General features: G+C 65.6%; 2 protein-coding genes across 3 annotated transcripts; both read left to right on the top strand.

Moving 5' to 3' along the window:
- Positions 1-2,111: 2,111 nt before the first annotated feature.
- Positions 2,112-8,530, top strand: XPNPEP2 (X-prolyl aminopeptidase 2). The gene is made up of 21 exons (XM_075106423.1): positions 2,112-2,302; positions 3,160-3,233; positions 3,357-3,467; positions 3,556-3,619; positions 3,815-3,919; positions 4,053-4,139; positions 4,240-4,386; positions 4,484-4,585; positions 4,697-4,778; positions 5,438-5,633; positions 5,827-5,916; positions 6,012-6,121; positions 6,207-6,284; positions 6,392-6,463; positions 6,591-6,651; positions 6,788-6,857; positions 6,981-7,085; positions 7,342-7,401; positions 7,590-7,666; positions 7,786-7,884; positions 8,198-8,530. Exons 1-21 carry the CDS (start codon positions 2,257-2,259, stop codon positions 8,402-8,404), a joined length of 2,043 nt encoding a protein of 680 aa, XP_074962524.1. The 5' UTR covers positions 2,112-2,256; the 3' UTR covers positions 8,405-8,530.
- Positions 8,531-8,614: 84 nt separating this feature from the next.
- On the top strand, positions 8,615-15,364 carry SASH3 (SAM and SH3 domain containing 3). 2 transcript variants are annotated; one of them, XM_075106427.1, is made up of 8 exons: positions 8,615-9,525; positions 12,132-12,227; positions 12,497-12,646; positions 12,714-12,855; positions 12,930-13,087; positions 13,242-13,448; positions 13,767-13,917; positions 14,035-15,364. In XM_075106427.1, the coding sequence occupies exons 1-8, from the start codon at positions 9,472-9,474 to the stop codon at positions 14,217-14,219; spliced, it is 1,143 nt and encodes a 380-aa protein (XP_074962528.1). In that variant the 5' UTR covers positions 8,615-9,471; the 3' UTR covers positions 14,220-15,364. The 2 variants fall into 2 exon arrangements, with proteins under 2 accessions (XP_074962528.1, XP_074962527.1); XM_075106426.1 differs by having other exon boundaries at positions 14,032-15,364.
- The last annotated feature ends 1,321 nt before the right edge of the window (positions 15,365-16,685 follow it).

The following is a 16,685-nucleotide window of genomic DNA, read 5'->3' as shown; positions in this document are numbered from 1 at the left end:
TGAGACCTGCCCGGTGAAAAGGAGCTTCATGGTCTGCGATGAGCAGCTCTCCAGCAGGGACTCCTCCAGGCACCCCTGTGCTGGGTGGGGATGTGCATCCTCCCCTGAAGGTCCGTGTCTGAGCCGTGGACAGACACCTCTGCTGCCTGCCAGCAACAGGTCTGTCCTCCGGCCAGCCTTTCCCTTCAATAACCGCAGAGAAGTCACTGTACCAGTTAGAGGAAATGCATGTGCAATAAAAGTGACGGGCCTTGGGGTCAAGGCTTGTTATGACTAACATAATGAGCTTTTTAGCAAGGGAGATGCCACGGCGGTCCGGAGCTCACGGGCTCGGCAGGACAAAGGGCACGTCCCAGAGGGCTCCTCCTGCACCGAGCGGGTCCCAGCACAGCCCTCGGAGGCAGCCGCCGGTCCCCGAGCCCTGCGCCTGGGGTGTGGGCAGGGGCTGGTACCCCGCCTGCACAGCATAGCCGGGTCTGTTCGCCACCATCACGCTCCCCTCCCTCCATATGCTGCCGCCAAAAATGTCTCTGATTGCGTAAGGCTACTTGATGCTAAAATGTTGCTGCTGTTTCCTTTGCCAGCGCCTCAATCCCGACCCACTAATGCCGTCTCTATTATTCTTATTGCTCCATTAGCAGCACCACGTGTTCTCAGCAGCGCTGAAGTTACCCTGTGCTTACCTTCAAGGCCTCCAGCGTATTCCTGCTCCCCAGAAACCCGTGCCCACACGCTAGAGGTGGGGTCAGATGTACAGCTCTGTCTCTCTGAAGCCTGGTCCCTCTTCTGTACAGCCACACCGGCTAAAGGCTGGGGTGCCAGCACCACATGCGCTGTGGTCCCATCCCTTCATGTTCCTTTGAGACACCATCCCCATGTCCCGCGGGCTCCCTGTGCTCCTCCATGATCCCTCTCCAGCTCTGCCCCTACCCACTGGCAGGGGCTGGGCAGAGCAGGTGGGAGAGGCAGCAGCATCCGCCTCTGCTCCTTCTGCAGTCCGTGGGAGGCCTGTGGCAGGATTTTGGGTGCCCTCCCTCAGCCAAGGGAGACCTGTCCCGTCCCCAGAGCACTTGGGGTTTTCCTGCACCACCCCCTCTCATGCCACCTGAAGCTTCTGCAGGCACGTGGGACCCACAGCCGGCCTGGAGACCAGAGGCATCGGTGGGCACGGTGCTCTGCGCTGCTGCCCATGCTGTCCCTTGCTCCTCTGCCAGCCCCTTCCTGCCCCGCTTTGCCCTGGCACTGCCCACAGGCATCCCTGGGGGGCTCAGGGCTCGCTGCTGAGGATGGTCAGCTCCTTCCCACCCACTGCTGGATGCCGGCACGCCGCATCGCCAAAGGGGTGCAGAGGTTTTGGTGCGGAGCAGCCAGGCCAGCACCCCGCACAGGGCACGGAGGTGAGAGCGGCACAGGTCCTCGGTGCCGACCAGCTTTTCCCTGGGGTAAAAAGCCTGCCGGTGTGAGACTGCCGACCCTGTTACTAGAGCCGCAGTGGAAGAACAGCTGTGTGAAAAAAATTAGGGGCCCAGCCATGGCCAGGGTATGCAAAATCATGTGTTACTGGCACACAGCCACCTGCAGGAGCCAAGGGCTGGGGTGGGTGTTTCATCGGTGCTCCGGCTGCCCCACTGGCCCTGCCAACGGCCAGTTCCCAGCCCTGCTCATGAGTTAGGGCCCCATGGGAAGAAAGGGCATTTTTGCCTCCCCATGACAGCTGTAATGTTTAGCAATTGCTATGGAGTCCCCCCTGGTCTCTGCCAGCCCCAGCCTCGGGGATGCCACTGGGTGCTGGGGTGGGACTGCCACGGCCATGCCCAGGAGGATGCTCTGCACCTCTCCGTGTCCCGGGCGAGGAGGAGGTCTGGCTCGGGGAGTCAGCTGGCCCCGGCAGCATGGCCCCCCTGGGGCACCCTCACCCCAGGGCCCCCTGTGTCGGCCCTCCATGGCTCCAGGGGATAGAGGTTTCGCTGAGGACAGGGGGAGCAGAGCACGTGCAGCCCCTTCTTGCCTGCTGGGACGTGCCAGGCTGAGCTGGCACAGCCTCACCTCTGCTCCAGGAGGATCTTTGGACTTTGTGCTGATTTTCCTGTTTGCTTTTATTTAGGGGCAGGATTCAAATTCAATGCATAGGACAACAACCCTTCCATATCTGTTCCGGGCCTCAGCTCTTCCATCCAGCATCCCTCTGCCCCTGGGGCAAAGGTGCAGGAGGAGAGACCTGTCACCCAAGGCACTGGGGAGACATCCAGGGCAGCCATGCACCCTCTGCAGTGGATCGCAGCCTGGGTGCTCCTGCTCCACGGTAGGTCGGAGGGGCTGGGCTGGGAGGTGGGGGTGTGCTTGCCAGGGCACCGCACACCCTGGGATCCCCCCGCTGGGAACCGGGCTGCTCCCAGCGTAGGGGTGTTTTGCAGCAGTCCGAACCACAATTTTGGGTGAAGCAAGGGTGGATTTGCCCTTGGGGAGCCAGAGCTGTGCAGCTGCTGCAGCCCCACTGCCCTAGGGCAGGGGGCTGGGCTGTGGGGGGGCAGCTCCCAGGGGCATAGAGACCCAGCGCCCAAGGCCACACCATGCTAAGGGTGACCCATTCCCCCCCGGACCTGAGCCTGGTGCCCTTGGCCTGAGGTGAAGGAGCAGGTCACTGCCCACAGACTGCAGTGGTGACAGTGATGGAGAGCTTGGGGAAAGGCAGTGCCGGTGGTGGCACCAGACGCAGAGCAGCACTGGGGGGAGACCAGGTCCTGCCAGGGCACATCCCTGGCCACTGGTGAGGTCCTCCAGCAGATGCGGTGCCAGGGATGCTCAGGGCTGGCTCCTGCTGACCCCCTCCCCAGCTCCCAGCCACAGTGGGCACTGGCTGTGCCTCATGACGATCCCACCACACCCCCTGTACCCATTGTCCTTGGGCATGCCATGGGTGCTGGCCGTGCCCAGCAGTGTTTACTTTCTCCTAAGCCAGGTGATGGTGGTGGTTTTCACTAGCTGTTCCTGGGGCTAGAAACACTGTTTTTAGCAAAAAGCCCCAAAGCTGGGCCGGCTCGGTGTTTGGGACTGGGGAAGAGAGTCACAGCTGCCCCCACGTTGGCTCTGGGCTGGAGCAAGGGGCCAGTGGGATCCCGGGCTGAAGGCTGAGGCTCCAGGGTGTCCCCGTGCCCCCAGGCTGTGCCATAGGCCGGCTGCCACAGGCTGCCTTCGCCAGGACCGATGTCCGGAACTGCTCCATGGACCCACCGGTGAGCCCCGCTGTGCCCAGCCCTCCCTTTTCCTGGGACACCCCGCGTGGGGTCACCCCCTCCAACCCTGGCACTGCAGTTGGTGCCCCCCCCCAAGAAGCACATGTCCCCTTGTGCCACCAGTACCTTCCCCCTACGGCCACCAACACAACGGCGCGTCTCACCGCTCTGCGGGACATCATGCGAGCCTACGGCGTCCAAGCCTACATTGTGCCCTCCACGGATGCCCACATGGTAAGGCAGCAGCCTGCCTGCCCCCCTGGGGACCGGCAACCCGGCCAGTGCCCACGGCTGCCGCTCACGGCTCCATCTCCGGCTCCAGAGCGAGTACATCGCTGAGCGGGATTCCCGGCTGGGCTGGCTGACTGGCTTCACCGGCTCTGCAGGTGAGAGCATCCTGGCTGCCCAGGGGCTCCTGCTCAGGGGGCCCTGGCTGCCTGGTGGCCCTCATCCTTGGGCTTCCTCAAGGCAGGAGATAGTCCTGCTCTGCACAGGAGGTCAGGCTGGGGATCCCTGGAGTCCCTGCTGGCTGCCTGTAGAGGGGGGAGAGGTGACGCCTGAGCCCCCCGCTCCTGTCCCAGGCACCGGCGTGGTGACGCAGGATAAGGCTGCGCTGTGGACCGACAGCCGCTACTGGACCCAAGCAGAGCGGCAGATGGACTGCAACTGGGAGCTGCAGAGGACACGTCAGTGAGGGGCAGGCTGGGGGCGCGCTGCATCCTCCCACCCCCAGGACACCCTCAGTCCCAGCCTCGTCTGGGCTCAGCGTGGGCTGGGACACGGCTCGTCCCCGTGGTGTCACCCAGCTCTCTCCTGCAGCCTGGGTCGAGTCCATCGGGCTGTGGATCCTGGAGGCGGTTCCTGTGGGGGGGAGTGTCAGCTTGGACCCCTTCCTCTTCTCCATCGGTAGGGTTGGCCATCACATGGGGTAACCCTGCCCAACGTGAGGCAGCTCTTGGGTGTGGATTTACCAGGTGTCCGCAATGCGGCTGCTTGTCCCCCCCAGACACCTGGAACAGCTACAGCCAGGCTCTGCATGGCTCTGGCAGGACCCTGGTCCCCATCGAGCCCAACCTTGTGGATCTAGTGTGGAGTGAAAAGCGACCCCCTCCAGCCTCCGGCGAGATCTACAGCCTCCCTCCAGCATTCACAGGTGAGGCTGCTGGGCAGATGCTTGCCCGTGGCAGCCCCCCAAGCCTGGGGGGCTGTGGTGGTCCCTGAGCTGAGCTGGCTGCTCGCTCCCCTCACAGGAAGCACCTGGCAGGAGAAGGTGGATGGGATCCGGAAGCAGATGGAGCAGCACATTCGACGCCCCACGGCCGTGCTGCTGTCGGGGCTGGAGGAGACGGCCTGTGAGTAGCTGCGGTGCAGTGGTGGGTGCCGTGGTGGGTGCCGTGGACTCCAAGCCCTGGGGGTGGGAGGGCAGCCAGCAGGCACAGGCTCAGAGGTTTCATTCCTGGCAGGGCTCTTCAATCTCCGCGGAGACGACATCCCCTACAACCCTGTCTTCTACTCCTACACCCTGCTGACCAACACCAGCATAAGGTGGGCAGCGTCAGCCTGTGGGCATGAGGCACAGATGGGGCTCAGCACCCACCTCTCTGCCCTTCCAGGGCCAGCATCCATGGGACCCTCCCCTCAGCCCAGCTGCCCCCTATGGTGTCAAGCTGTGTCAAGGGAGGTTTAGATTGGATATTAGGAAAAATTTCTTTGCTAAAAGAGTGGTCAGGCATTGGAACAGGCTGCCCAGAGAGGTGGGGGAGTCACCATCCCTGGGGGGGGGTTCAAAAACCATGTAGACATAGCACTTCACGACATGGTTTAGGCGGCCTGGGGGTGCTGGGTTGGCAGTTGGACTCGATGATCCTAGAGGTCTTTTCCAACCTTAATGATTCTGTGAGTCCCCAGAGCCCGCTGTATCCCGCAGTGCCCAGCCCCATTGTGTGTCCCCTCCAAGCCCCACACTTCTCCCAGGTCCAGCCCAGTCCCTCCCAGCCCACCCTGGAGTGCAGCACCCTCCCTTCCAGCACAGCCTGGCGCTGAGCCCTGTTCCCAGCCCAGCATCCCCTCTAAGCCCCCCAGCCATCCTCCACCCCCCCCACCTCTGCCGGCGTGCCCCATGCGGCCAGGCCCAGGGGGTGGTGGACCAAAGGCAGCAGGGTAACCCCACAGCCGTGCCCACCCCATCCCGCACCCTTCCCCAGCCTGTTCGTGGATGAGAAGCGGCTGTCGGCAGAGGCGCGGCAGTCCCTGCAGGCAAAGTGCCCCGGCTCGCTGTGCGTGGAGCTGCAGGAGTACGGGCAGGCACGTGCCCACCTCCGCCGCTACACCCAGGGCAACGTCATCGTCTGGCTGGGCACCGAGTACACCACCTACGGCCTCTACGGCGTCATCCCCCAGGTGGGGCACCGCCGCGTGCCGGCGCTGGCACCCGCGCCGCTGAGCCCGGCCGTGGGTGACGTGGGTCCTGCCGGGCTCGGGGAAGGCCCCGTGCCGCCGAGCTGCGGGGCGCGGGATGCGCTGAGGCCATCCCTGGGGCACAAGGGGGTGGGTGGCTGTGCCCACCCGTGCCACCCCCAGCCTGCCCTTGCAGGAGAAGCTGCTGGAGGACCGCTACTCCCCCGTCATGCTGGCCAAGGCTATGAAAAACAGCAAGGAACAAAAGCTGATGCGAGCTGCTCACGTAAGGGCTGTCCCCATCCCCACAGCTGCAAGCAAAGTGGGGGTGAGCATGGGGAGGCACGGTGCTGAAGCCCCCCTCCCCTGGGTCACCCACAGGTTCGGGACGCAGTAGCTGTCATCCAGTACCTGCTGTGGCTGGAGAAGATGGTCCCACAGGGGAAAGTGGACGAGTTTTTGGGGGCGCAGCACATCGACGCGCTCCGCCAGTCAGTGCTACCGCCGCGGACCCCACCTCTGCCCGGTGTAGGGCAGCGGGGGACCCTCAGCATCTCCCTCCCTGCTGCCTTCCAGGGCCCAGGAGCACAACCACGGGCCCAGCTTCCAGTCCATCTCTGCCAGTGGGCTCAACGCGGCGCTGGCCCACTACAGGTATGGCTCAGCCCTGGTCAGGGATGGGGGTGCCAGGACTGGCAGCGGCGGTGGGGAGTGGGCAGCTGGAGTCTGGGAGCGGGCTCTGACCCCCCCTCCCCTCGCAGCCCCTCCAACGGGAGCAGCCGGATGCTGTCTGTGGATGAGATGTACCTTTCGGACACCGGAGGGCAATATCTGTGCGTAGCCCCTAACGCAGACCCCCGCCCCATCCCGTCCCCACGCCCCCAGCGCGGGGTGGTGGCAGAGGGCCCCAAAGCCAGCGCTGGGGAGGTGTGGCCCCCATTCACGCTCCCCCCTTTGCAGGGACGGGACGACAGACATCACGCGGACGGTGCACTGGGGTGTGCCGACCCCACTCCAGAAGGTACATGCCCCTCCCATGCCAGCCAGCACCCCGCGCGGCACTCAGCACCACGGTCCCAGCCAGGGCTGGAGGTGCTGGAGGAGGGGTCTGGGCACCACCACACTCAGCTCCCCCACCCCCACCATGCCCCTTGTAGGAAGCCTACACCCGTGTACTGATGGGCAACATCGACTTGTCCCGCCTTGTCTTCCCACCCAACACGGCAGGTGGGTGCTGAGCCAGGCATTGGGCAGCCCAGCCCTGCCCAGGCCCCCCCCATGCATGGGGAGGAGGAAGGTGGGAGGCCCTCACCGGCTCGCCGGCCCCCATCCCACCTCATCATTCTCCAGGGAGAACGGTGGAGTCCTTCGCCCGCCGGGCACTCTGGGACGTGGGACTCAACTATGGCCACGGGACGGGCCATGGCATCGGCAACTTCCTCTCGGTCCATGAGTGTAGGTGCTGCGGCACCGGCACCGGTGCTGGGGACGTGGGCTGAGCTGCGGGGGACAGGGGCGAGGACAGGGGCTCGTCTGGGGTGCCTCGTAGACCAGCTGAGCCTCTTGCTGCGAGCACGTGTCCCCCGCCCACAGGGTGCTGCGGTCCTTGCTGGGGTGGCCACACAGTTCTTGCCAGTGTGACACCTTGTGAGGGTGTCCCCGCAGCACACGCTGTCCCCAGGCGCTGTAACCCACCCCATGTCCCCTGCAGGGCCCGTGGGCTTCCAGTCCAACAACGTGCCACTGGCGGCCGGCATGTTCACCTCCATCGGTATGTGTGCCCGCCTCTCCGGCCAGTGCCTCTGGCTCTCGGGGATGTCCCTGCGGCGCAGAGCCTGGCCTGGGGAGGAGGAGTTCAGCTCTCAGCCCCACTTGGGCCAGATCCAGCCCTCTGGGGTGGGTTGGGCTGGGGGACTTGCTGGGGCTCAGGACTCACCAGGTGCCTTCCCTGGCCCCCAGAGCCCGGGTACTACCGGGATGGCGAGTTCGGGATCCGCATCGAGGACGTTGCCCTCGTGGTGGAGGCGCAGACCAAGGTAGTGCAGTGGGGCTGGGCTGGCAGGGGTGGCACGGAACTGGGGGGGCTGCACCACGCCAGGGGTGCGGGCACCCCCCGGGCAGGGCTGGGGGCACCCAACACCACCTCTCTGCGCAGCACCAGAGCGGGGAGAAGCCCTTCCTGACCTTCGAGGTGGTGTCCCTGGTGCCCTACGACCACAACCTCATTGACCTCAGCCTCCTGTCCCAGGACCAGGTGCGGGGTGCTCGGGGTGGGGGGACAGAGCAGGGACGTGGGACCAGCGTGTGGGTCTAGGGTAGAGGGAGAGCAAAGGGGGCTGGGGCATGGCCATAGCGGAAAACCAGGACCGCAGTATGAGGTCAGGGTGGGTAAATGAGGTGGGGGCAGGGATGGAGAGGGGCAAGGGGGTCTGCGATGGGGCCGGTGATCGGGGTGTGGGGTGGCTGGGTGAGGTGGGCCAACGGGGGGGAAGGGGGGCTGTGGGCAGTGAGGGGGGGCTGGCGGCTGGGGCAGCACCCCCACAGCCCCCCGCGGTGCCTGGCTGCAGATCCAGTACCTGAACGCCTACTACGACACCATCCGGGCACGCGTGGGGCCAGAGCTGCAGCGGCAGCAGCTGGAGGAGGAGTACCGCTGGCTGCAGAGGAACACGGAGCCCTTCCCGCTGGGCAGCGCCGCCGCCACCACCGCCACCCTGGGCACGCTGGCCCTCGCCTCCCTCCTCTCCGTGCTGCTCACCGGGCTGCAGGCCTGACCCTGCGCCGGCCGGCCTCGCACCAGCCCCCTCCCTGCCGCGGCCGTTTCTTCTCCCCGCCGCTCACTTCCTTTTTTTCTTTTGTTTTCTCTTTGCTCGTTTGTGATTAAACATGAGCAACGCCGGCGGGTGCCTGCGCACCGCTGTGCCCTGCCGTGGCAGCCTGGTGTGCTGCCAGCCTGCCCGCTGCCTCGCTGGCTGGTGTGGGGCTGGGGCCTGGCCCTGCCTGGCCCCCGGCCCTGCATGTGCCACCCAGCCCGTGCCCCCTGCCCTGCCCTGTGGCGGCCAAGTCATCCCCGGCGGTGGGGAGGCAGATTCAGGGCGGATTTTAATTCTTGAGAGGAGAAGTGGGGGAAGCAGAGCAAGAGGGTGGCGGGGTGCCGACCCAGCCGGGGCCATCCCCGGTGCCCTGCGGGTCTGGTGGCAGGGTGCCAATGTGCACGTCCCACCTGGGCTCGATGCCCAGCCAGGATGACCTGTGGATGCAGGGGACTCCGCGGACCAAGCATCACATGGAGGGCTTGGCCATCTTGTGCTGGCAGGGAGAATCATAGAACCATTAAGGTTGGAAAAGATCTCTAGGATCATCAAGTCCATCCGTTAACCCAACGCTACCATGCCCTGAAGTGCTGTGTCTACACATCTTTTAAACACCCGCAGGGATGGCGACTCCACCACCTCTCTGGGCAGCCTGTGCCAATGCCTGACCACTCTTTCATGGGGAGTGGGCACAGCGCAGAGGTTGGGGACCTTCTCCCTTTGCATGGGGGCACGCGGTGCCCACCAGCAGCACCGCCGGAGGGCGGCAGCATCACTGAGAGGTGGCAGGGTGCAGGCGGGCATCCCCACCCCGGGGGCCCCGGGCAGGGCAACAGCTTCGTGGAGGGTTTCCTTCCTCCTGCCCCCAGCCTGCACACCCGCCAGCCACCCCGAGCTGCGCCGCTGCAAGCGTCTCTCATGTGACCGCCGGCTTCCTGTGCGCTTCCCGGCCTCGGTGCCGGTGCTGCGGTACGTGCCGCGCCAGGCGCTGCCCGAACACTGGACCCTTGCTGCCGGGCCCCAGCACCATGCTGCGCCGCAAGTCCTCCAATGCTGGTGAGAAGGAGCCGGGACACAAAAAGGTGAGCGCTGGTGGTGCCCGGCTGCCCTCCAGCACCCATGGGTGTCCCGGCACGCCCCGCGCTGGGCTGCCCACGGGATGCTGAGCAGGGAGCACTGGTGTTGGGGGGCTGGGGCAGCTGTGGAGCAGAGCCCCACCAGCCTGAGGGCAGCGCTGCCAGCAGTCAGTCCCTCCACTGCTGGCCACCATGGCCTCCCCGGTGCATGGTCTTGGCCTTGTCCTGCTCCCACCCTGGCTTGCAGCCTGGTGGGACCGGCGGCCAGGAGGCACAGACTCCCGGGGTCAGCGTGGGTGCAAGCCAGGGTGCCGGTGGGCCCCGTGGGGCTCTGCCACGGTGGGGCAGTGGCTCCCCCTCCCCGTGGGCTCCCCGCAGCGTGGGCGGCCGCCTGCCGCTTCCTGCCGGGGTGCGGGGATGGCAGCGATGCTGGGTGCACAGCTCCCAGCCCGACCCGTGCACCAAGGTGTCTGCAGTCGAGGCAGCGCGAGGCTGCAGCTCATCGCATGTGTTGGCCGCTTCCTCTGGCAGCACCACACCGAGTGCTGGGAGCCATCGGCCGCACCGGCTACCAGCGCCGCGGCCTCTCGAGGGTCCCTGGCACAGCAGGGCCATGTGCCACCCTGCCGGCTCTCACACCAGCGGGTGCTTCAGCCCTGGTGGGCTGGCTTCTGCAGCAGCGAGCCACCCAGGGGAGCAGGGGGACAGCGCCTGGTGCCCTGGTCCTGCCCGTGGCGGGCAGATATCACGGCAGAGCTACACGCCACGGTGGCTCCTCCATGCTGGGAAGCTCCCAGGGGAAATCTGGGTGAAGGCCCCGCTCCCTGTGCCAGGGGTAGCCCAGCAAGCCTGGCACGCCCCGGCGGGCACCCCCTGCCCTTGCCCAGCCGCAGCCGCTGCTCTCACTTCCCTCTCGCTGCCATGCTCCCCGGGGGGGCCGGCTGCCCCAGCTCCGCGGGCCCCCGCTGCCACGCTTTCACAGCTGCTCTTGCACCCCCGGCTCCTCCAGCCCTGGGGCAGAGGCTGATGCCACAGCTTTCCCAGCTGTGGGAGGGCACAGGGCGTAAGGTTGTTTCATCTGAAGGGTGCAGGGGGAGACCTGAGGTGTTCAAGTCACCCGGGTCTGGTGAGTTCAGGGGTGCTGGGGCCAGAGCAGGGCAAACTGCCGGCATCACCTCCACACAGATGCACCAGCTGAGTTGGTCCTGCTAAGTAAAGCCACAGTGGGGATGGAGCCGGGCCTCCCTCACCCGAGCCAGCCCTCCTTAAGAAAATGGCAAAAAAATAAAGGATGCTCAGTCGAGTTGACAAAAAGGAGAAGGAGGAGGGGAAGGCGCAGGGCCGTGTCTGAGCAGGGCCAGGCTGCGCAGGGGCTGGGAAGGACCTCAGCTGCCTCCGGTGCAAGCAGGAGCCCAGGACGGGCAGAGTGACTTGAGAAAGGAAATTGCTGTGTTTGTGGTCGAGGCAAGACTGAGCGCTGCGGTGTGTGTGCCGAGCGCGCCGGCGGCTGAGAGCCGAGCTCGCCCTGCCCCGGCACGTGAGCCGGCTCCCACGGCACCGCTGGTGCCGGGCATCCAGGGATGAAGGAGAGCTGGGACCGTGTGGCCACGCAGGGACCCTGGCTGGCCGGCAACGAGGGTGCTCCCAGCACGGAGAATCCCTTCCCATGCGGGACAAGCACCCGAGGACATGGAGAGGAGGGGAGAAGAGCCACAGAGGCAGGCAGGGGGGCACAGGGAAGACGGGAAGAGGCAGTGATGGAGAGTTGCACCAGGACTGGGAGCTAAAACCTGCTTCAGTGGCTTTGGCACGAAGCCAGGACTGAGCTTGCTGGCGGTGCCAACAGAGGAAGTGTTCTCCGCGCTGTGGGATGATGCACGCAGGCAGAAAATGTGGGCAACTTTTGGGCCTGGAGCTGAACATGAGGGCAGCGGCACAGGCACGGCAGCACGACGTGCTCTCAGCCGCTGAAAACAGCCTTTAGCTGCCAGGCTCTTGCAGGAAGGGGAGGGACCGACCCACGGCACCGCCACCAGGAGCAGGGCTGAGCATGAGGCGGGTCGCGCCCTGCTCTGGTTCCCAAAATCCCTGGCTGGGGGGCTGGGCCGGCACAGCATGCCCACGCTCGGGCGCTAAGCAGAGCGGTTGCGTGGCAGAGCCCCCGTGGTTTACCAGCAAGTGCCCAGCCCACATGGCATGACAGCAGTACTGCGTGATCCTGGGCTGCTCCCGGCTCAGCGGGGCCAGGCTCAGCGCTGGAGTGCCCGCAGCTGGTGCTGGAGCCGGGGTTCGCAGCGCTGCTCAGCCCGCAGCAGCGCCGAGCACCACGCGGCACAGCCCCTGCCCCGGGAACACTGTGCCAAGCAGCCGCGCACGCACCGAGAGCAATGCCGGGTCTCTGCAGCCCAGGTCCCAGGGGGCTCGCAAAACATGGCGGCTCTTGGCAGGGGGGTCAGGAAAGGTGAGGCTGTGCCAGCCAAAAAACTCTTCGAGCGCTGGCAGGGCCCTGGGCAAGCCAGCACAGCCCAAGGGGCCCGGCTGCCGGAGGGGAGGGTGGGACCTGGGGCGGTGGGGTGCAGGGAGAAGCCCTAACACCCCTCCGTCTCCCCCAGCTCTCCCTCCAGCGCTCCAGCAGCTTCAAGGACTTCGCCAAGTCTAAAGTCAGCTCTCCTGTGCCAAGCGAGAAGGAGTTCAACCTGGAGGAGAATGTGAGTGCCCGGCCCCCTGTGGGGAGGCAGCACCGCCTGCCACATCCCGCTCCCCCGGGACCACCTTCCTGCAGGCACAGCCCTTTTTAGAGCCTGTTTCCCCAAGCTCCTGGTCCTACTGGTGACCCATGTACCGTGGGGCAGCCCCAGGCATTCCAGCACCGGCAGGATTTGGGGTCTCGCTCCCCAGGGAGTATTGCAGCCCTGTGTGACCCAGCAGAGGTTTGCCCAGGGTAGGGCTCTGCCTTCACTCTCCATCCCTCTGCCAGATCCCCGAGGATGAATCCATCAGCGCCAGCCCTGACGATGCTGCACGGAGCAGCGGCATGAAGCTGGGCAAGAAGTGGAGGGCCGTCATCTCCCGCACCATGAACCGCAAGATGGGCAGGATGGCCGTGAAAGCCCTGGCCGAGGGGAAGGTGAATGGGGGGCCAGGCAGGGGGGGGAAGCTCCCCCTCCCTTGGCCTGACCCTGGTCCCTTGGCAGGGAGAGGTGGAGGAAGAGGGGTCCCTGTGCCCACAGCCCCCAGCCAGCAGCACGGAGGAGCCCAGCCATGAAAAGGTGCCCATGTCTTACATGGAGATGGAGGAAGATGGGCACCCATCCATCAGCCGCCAGCCATCCAGCGGTGAGCCTGGCCCCGGCAGGACCCTGGCCCCTCGCCCACAGCTGGGCACAGCCTCACCTCCCTGCTCTCCACAGGCAGTGAAGTTTCCAGCCCTGGCCCCTGCAGCAGCAACCTGGACAGCCTGCGGCTGGAGGAGAGTGGTCCAGCCTACACTGGCCCCTTCTGCGGCCGGGCTCGCGTCCACACCGACTTTACACCCAGCCCGTACGACAAGGACTCGCTGAAGCTGCAGGTGAGCCACACCACAGCCAGTCGGGCCGGGGAGACCTGGGGCGAAGGGCAGGGCTTTAGGGTGCAGGCCTTGGGGAGGGAGGGGGACTGGGGACCCCCCCCCGGGAACATCCCCAAGCCTGCGCCCACCTCCAGCCCCATCTCCCTTGGCCCAGAAAGGGGACATCATTGGCATCATCGAGAAGCCACCTGTGGGCACCTGGACGGGGCTGCTCAACAACAGGGTGGGCTCCTTCAAGTTCATCTATGTGGACATCATCCCCGAGGAGACGGCCCCTGCCCGCAAGAGCCGGGGCTCCAGCAAGAGCAAGCGGCTCAAGCCCAAGACCCTCCATGAGCTGCTGGAGCGCATCAACCTGCAGGTAAGGGACAGGGGTCCGTGGCGGGACAGCAGCACCCAGCACGAGCCCAGGGTGCCAGCAGCAGAACCACCCTCCCCCCTGCTCCCAGCAGCCCTCCACTAGCCCCCATCCCCGTGGGTGCCTCCACCTCAGGCCCAAGCACCGCCGGGGGGGGGCAGAGGGGACACACATGGCTTTTCTGGATGATGCTCAGGAGAGTGCCCGCTGTGAACCTGCACCGAGGCAGGAGCCGCGTGGCTAGCACCGAGGCCCAGGCGGAGAGAGCCACGGGGAGCCGTGCCCGGTTCCACTCACCCCTCTGCCGCCCTCCCACCCCAGGAGCACACCTCCACCCTGCTGCTGAACGGCTACCAGACCCTGGAGGACTTCAAGGAGCTGCGGGAGACCCACCTCAACGAGCTGAACATCACAGACCCCCAGCATCGCGCCAAGCTCCTCACGGCCGCCGAGCTCCTCCTGGATTATGACAGTAAGAGCTGGGGGGGGAAGGAGGGGAGACACCCCATGCCAGCCACCGCCCCCACGCTGGGCAGCCCCAGCAGCAGCCTTTCCACCCACTAACCCCACATCCTGCCTCTCCCAGCAGCGAGTGAGCCAGAGGAAGGCGACAGCTCCGAAGCCCAGCCTTCACCCTCGGAGCCCAAGGGGGACATTCCCCGGGACTCGGGCTGCTTCGAGGGATCAGAGACCCTAGACAGCAACCGGGACGAGGCCGAGCTGGGGGATCCTGAGGGGCAGCTGCGGGCTCTCTCCCTGGCAGAGTCCTCCTGAGCCCGCCCTGCCTGCTAGCACTGCCCCGCCGACGGGCACAGCCCACCGCCGCTTCCCACCCTGGCCTGGCAGCGGCTCCGGACTGGAGGGGATGGCTGCTCACAGGGGAAGCAGGTGAGCCCCAGCTGCGGGAGCCCATGGACCTGGCGTGGGCCCCCTGCGCTGCAGGCGGGCACTGCGTGGCTGCAGGCAGCTCAGCCCTCGGACCCCCGAGGCTGCCCCATTTGCCACCCCCACGACATTTTGCACTGCGCTGCCTCGCACTGCTGCCCCGGCACGGGTGCTCACGGCACCCTGGGGCACCGCGCTCCCCGTCAAGGTGCCGCGGGCCCCGATTGCCTCTCCTGGGCTTGCCCCACTTTATCCCCAGCTTTAAGAGCTCCTCCTGGAGCCCTCGTCTGCTGGGCTGAGCATGCAGGAGCCTGCAAGGACAGAGAGGACTTCAGCAGGCAGGGTTGGAGCAAAGCCAGTGCTGAGCTGCTGTGTGTGAGAGCAGAGGTCCCACCAAGCCCAGCTCCTTGCCGGCAGGGAGGACACTCGCACTGCCTTCCTCCAGCATCTTCCTCGCAGAGCCAGGGCAGGCAGAGAAAGGTTTGCTAGAAAGTCTGGGTTGTGGGGGTAGAGGTTCAGGCGAGCTGAGAGCAGCCCAGCAAGGGCACCTCGAGCCCCCGCCCTCGGCTCAAGGGGAGCCCCAAAGGCTGCCTGCAGCTTCCCACCAAACCTAGTCCAGCTACGAGAAGGAGCTGAAGCCAGGCACCCTGCTGCCCTGCAGGCAGGTGGGCTCAGCTGTGACCCAGCAGGACAGCCCCTTCCAGACCCCCGCCGCCAAGCACTGGCCACCCCAAGGACCTTCTTGGCAAGGGGCAGGGGAGCTGCAGCCCAGCCAGGACCCTGCAGAGCCTCCCTGCGTGGGCAGGAGCAGACACAGGGGCAGGCAAGGGGAGGCATCCACATGGGAGTATGGGAAAGCCTGGAACAAATAAGCAGGCTGGTGCCTGGCTCAGGGTACCTACCCCAGCCCCCTTCAGCCCAGCTCCCACTGCGGCACGCGACCGTCTCCAGCCCCTGCGCTGTAGTATCGGCCTTTGGTCACCCAGTTTCCTCCTTTGCGCTCAATCCCAATAAAAATATTCAAGTCTGTCTCACTCCGGCTTTCAGCCTGCTTCCCACGTGCCAGAAAGGCTCGGGGAGGGAGCTGGGGAAGGGAGCAGCATCTGCAGGTAACTGAAAGCTTCCCAGGACGCTCCCCCGCTGGAACTTGTCACTGCTGAGACCCTCCCTGCACCCACTGCGGGGGGACAACGGGATGCAAGTGAGACAACGCAGGTAAAACACCCTAGAAGTGTGAGATGTAAAGGCTGGGAAGCCACAGGGAAGGGGAAAGAGGCAGAGGCTCGGGGAGGCACAGACAAAGGCAGAGGCTACAGCTCAACCATTTTTCAAACCAATTAAGTTTCCTTCATTGTTTTAAAAGAAAAAAGAAAAAAAAACCAAACCCCAACCCTCGCCCTACCCCCACTTCCTTCACGGAGAACCTGAACAGAGCAGACAGGAACCACAGGTGCAGGCAGCATCCGTGACAGCCCCAGCAGGCAGCACTCGACACACCGCATTAGAAAATAGATTAGTAAAACCAAAAAATACACTTTTTCACAACGAGTTTGAGATTTGGTCAGTAGCGTGTTGGGGCGGGTGGGAGAGGAGGGGCGGCTCCTGCCGCCCGCGGGGTGTGCGTGGGGCCAGGTGCAGCAGCCCGGGGCCGGGCCCGGGACCCCCCTGCCCCGGGGGGACAGCCCAGGTCTGGCTGCGGGGTGGCAGCGGCTGCGGGCCGGCAGCTCCAGCCCCACTGGCAGCGGGAGGCCGGGGCTCCTTCCCTGGAAAGGGCCGGCAGGGAGCAGCTGAAGGCAGCCGCGAACATGATGCCAGAGCCCATGGCGGCAGCTCTGCCCTCTCGCCCAGGAGAGGAGACCCTGGCACCTTGGGAGAGGGGGCAGCGCCGGTCACCACGTTAATACCACTTCACCGCTGCCCAGCACGGCCCAGGCCAACACCACGAGGGGCCAGGGAAGAGGAGCGAGTTGGGAGGCACAGATCAGGCTCCGGAGGGACAAGGCTCCCTGCTTCACTCTGCTCCGTGCCACTGTCAAAAGCAGGATGGCAGACGAGGCCAGGGAAGGAGGAGCAGCAGCTTCACGCTGCCAGGCAGGAGCGTCACAGAGAAACAAGCAAGGCTGCCCTGGCAGGACATCCTCCACCTGCCACCCACTCACCACGTGTCTGCAGGGAGGCACAGGAGTACCCAGCTCTTGTGGTATGGGATGGAGAGCTGCCAGGGCACAAAGCTGCCTTCCCTCCATTGCTGGCCTTTACAAGGACCCCGCAGACACGAGGCTCTTCCCAGCCCGGCTGCCAGGCGCAGGACAGGGAGTGCTGAGTGGAAGAGGAGCCCTGCCGCAGCACAGAAGT

Source organism: Phalacrocorax aristotelis, chromosome 11, assembly GCF_949628215.1.
Source record: "Phalacrocorax aristotelis chromosome 11, bGulAri2.1, whole genome shotgun sequence".
Taxonomy (NCBI): domain Eukaryota; kingdom Metazoa; phylum Chordata; class Aves; order Suliformes; family Phalacrocoracidae; genus Phalacrocorax; species Phalacrocorax aristotelis.
Note: the sequence above shows the minus strand (reverse complement) of the source record. Positions and strands in the feature narration are given on the sequence as shown.

Coding starts and splice junctions, on each gene's coding strand:
- SASH3 (XM_075106426.1), top strand. CDS start 9,472: ATGCTGCGCCGCAAGTCCTCCAATGCTGGTGAGAAGGAGCCGGGACAC. Junction 9,526..12,131: donor AGGAGCCGGGACACAAAAAG/GTGAGCGCTGGT, acceptor CGTCTCCCCCAG/CTCTCCCTCCAGCGCTCCAG. Junction 13,918..14,031: donor GCTCCTCCTGGATTATGACA/GTAAGAGCTGGG, acceptor TGCCTCTCCCAG/CAGCGAGTGAGCCAGAGGAA.
- XPNPEP2 (XM_075106423.1), top strand. CDS start 2,257: ATGCACCCTCTGCAGTGGATCGCAGCCTGGGTGCTCCTGCTCCACG. Junction 6,652..6,787: donor TGCCGACCCCACTCCAGAAG/GTACATGCCCCT, acceptor TGCCCCTTGTAG/GAAGCCTACACCCGTGTACT. Junction 7,086..7,341: donor CTTCCTCTCGGTCCATGAGT/GTAGGTGCTGCG, acceptor TGTCCCCTGCAG/GGCCCGTGGGCTTCCAGTCC.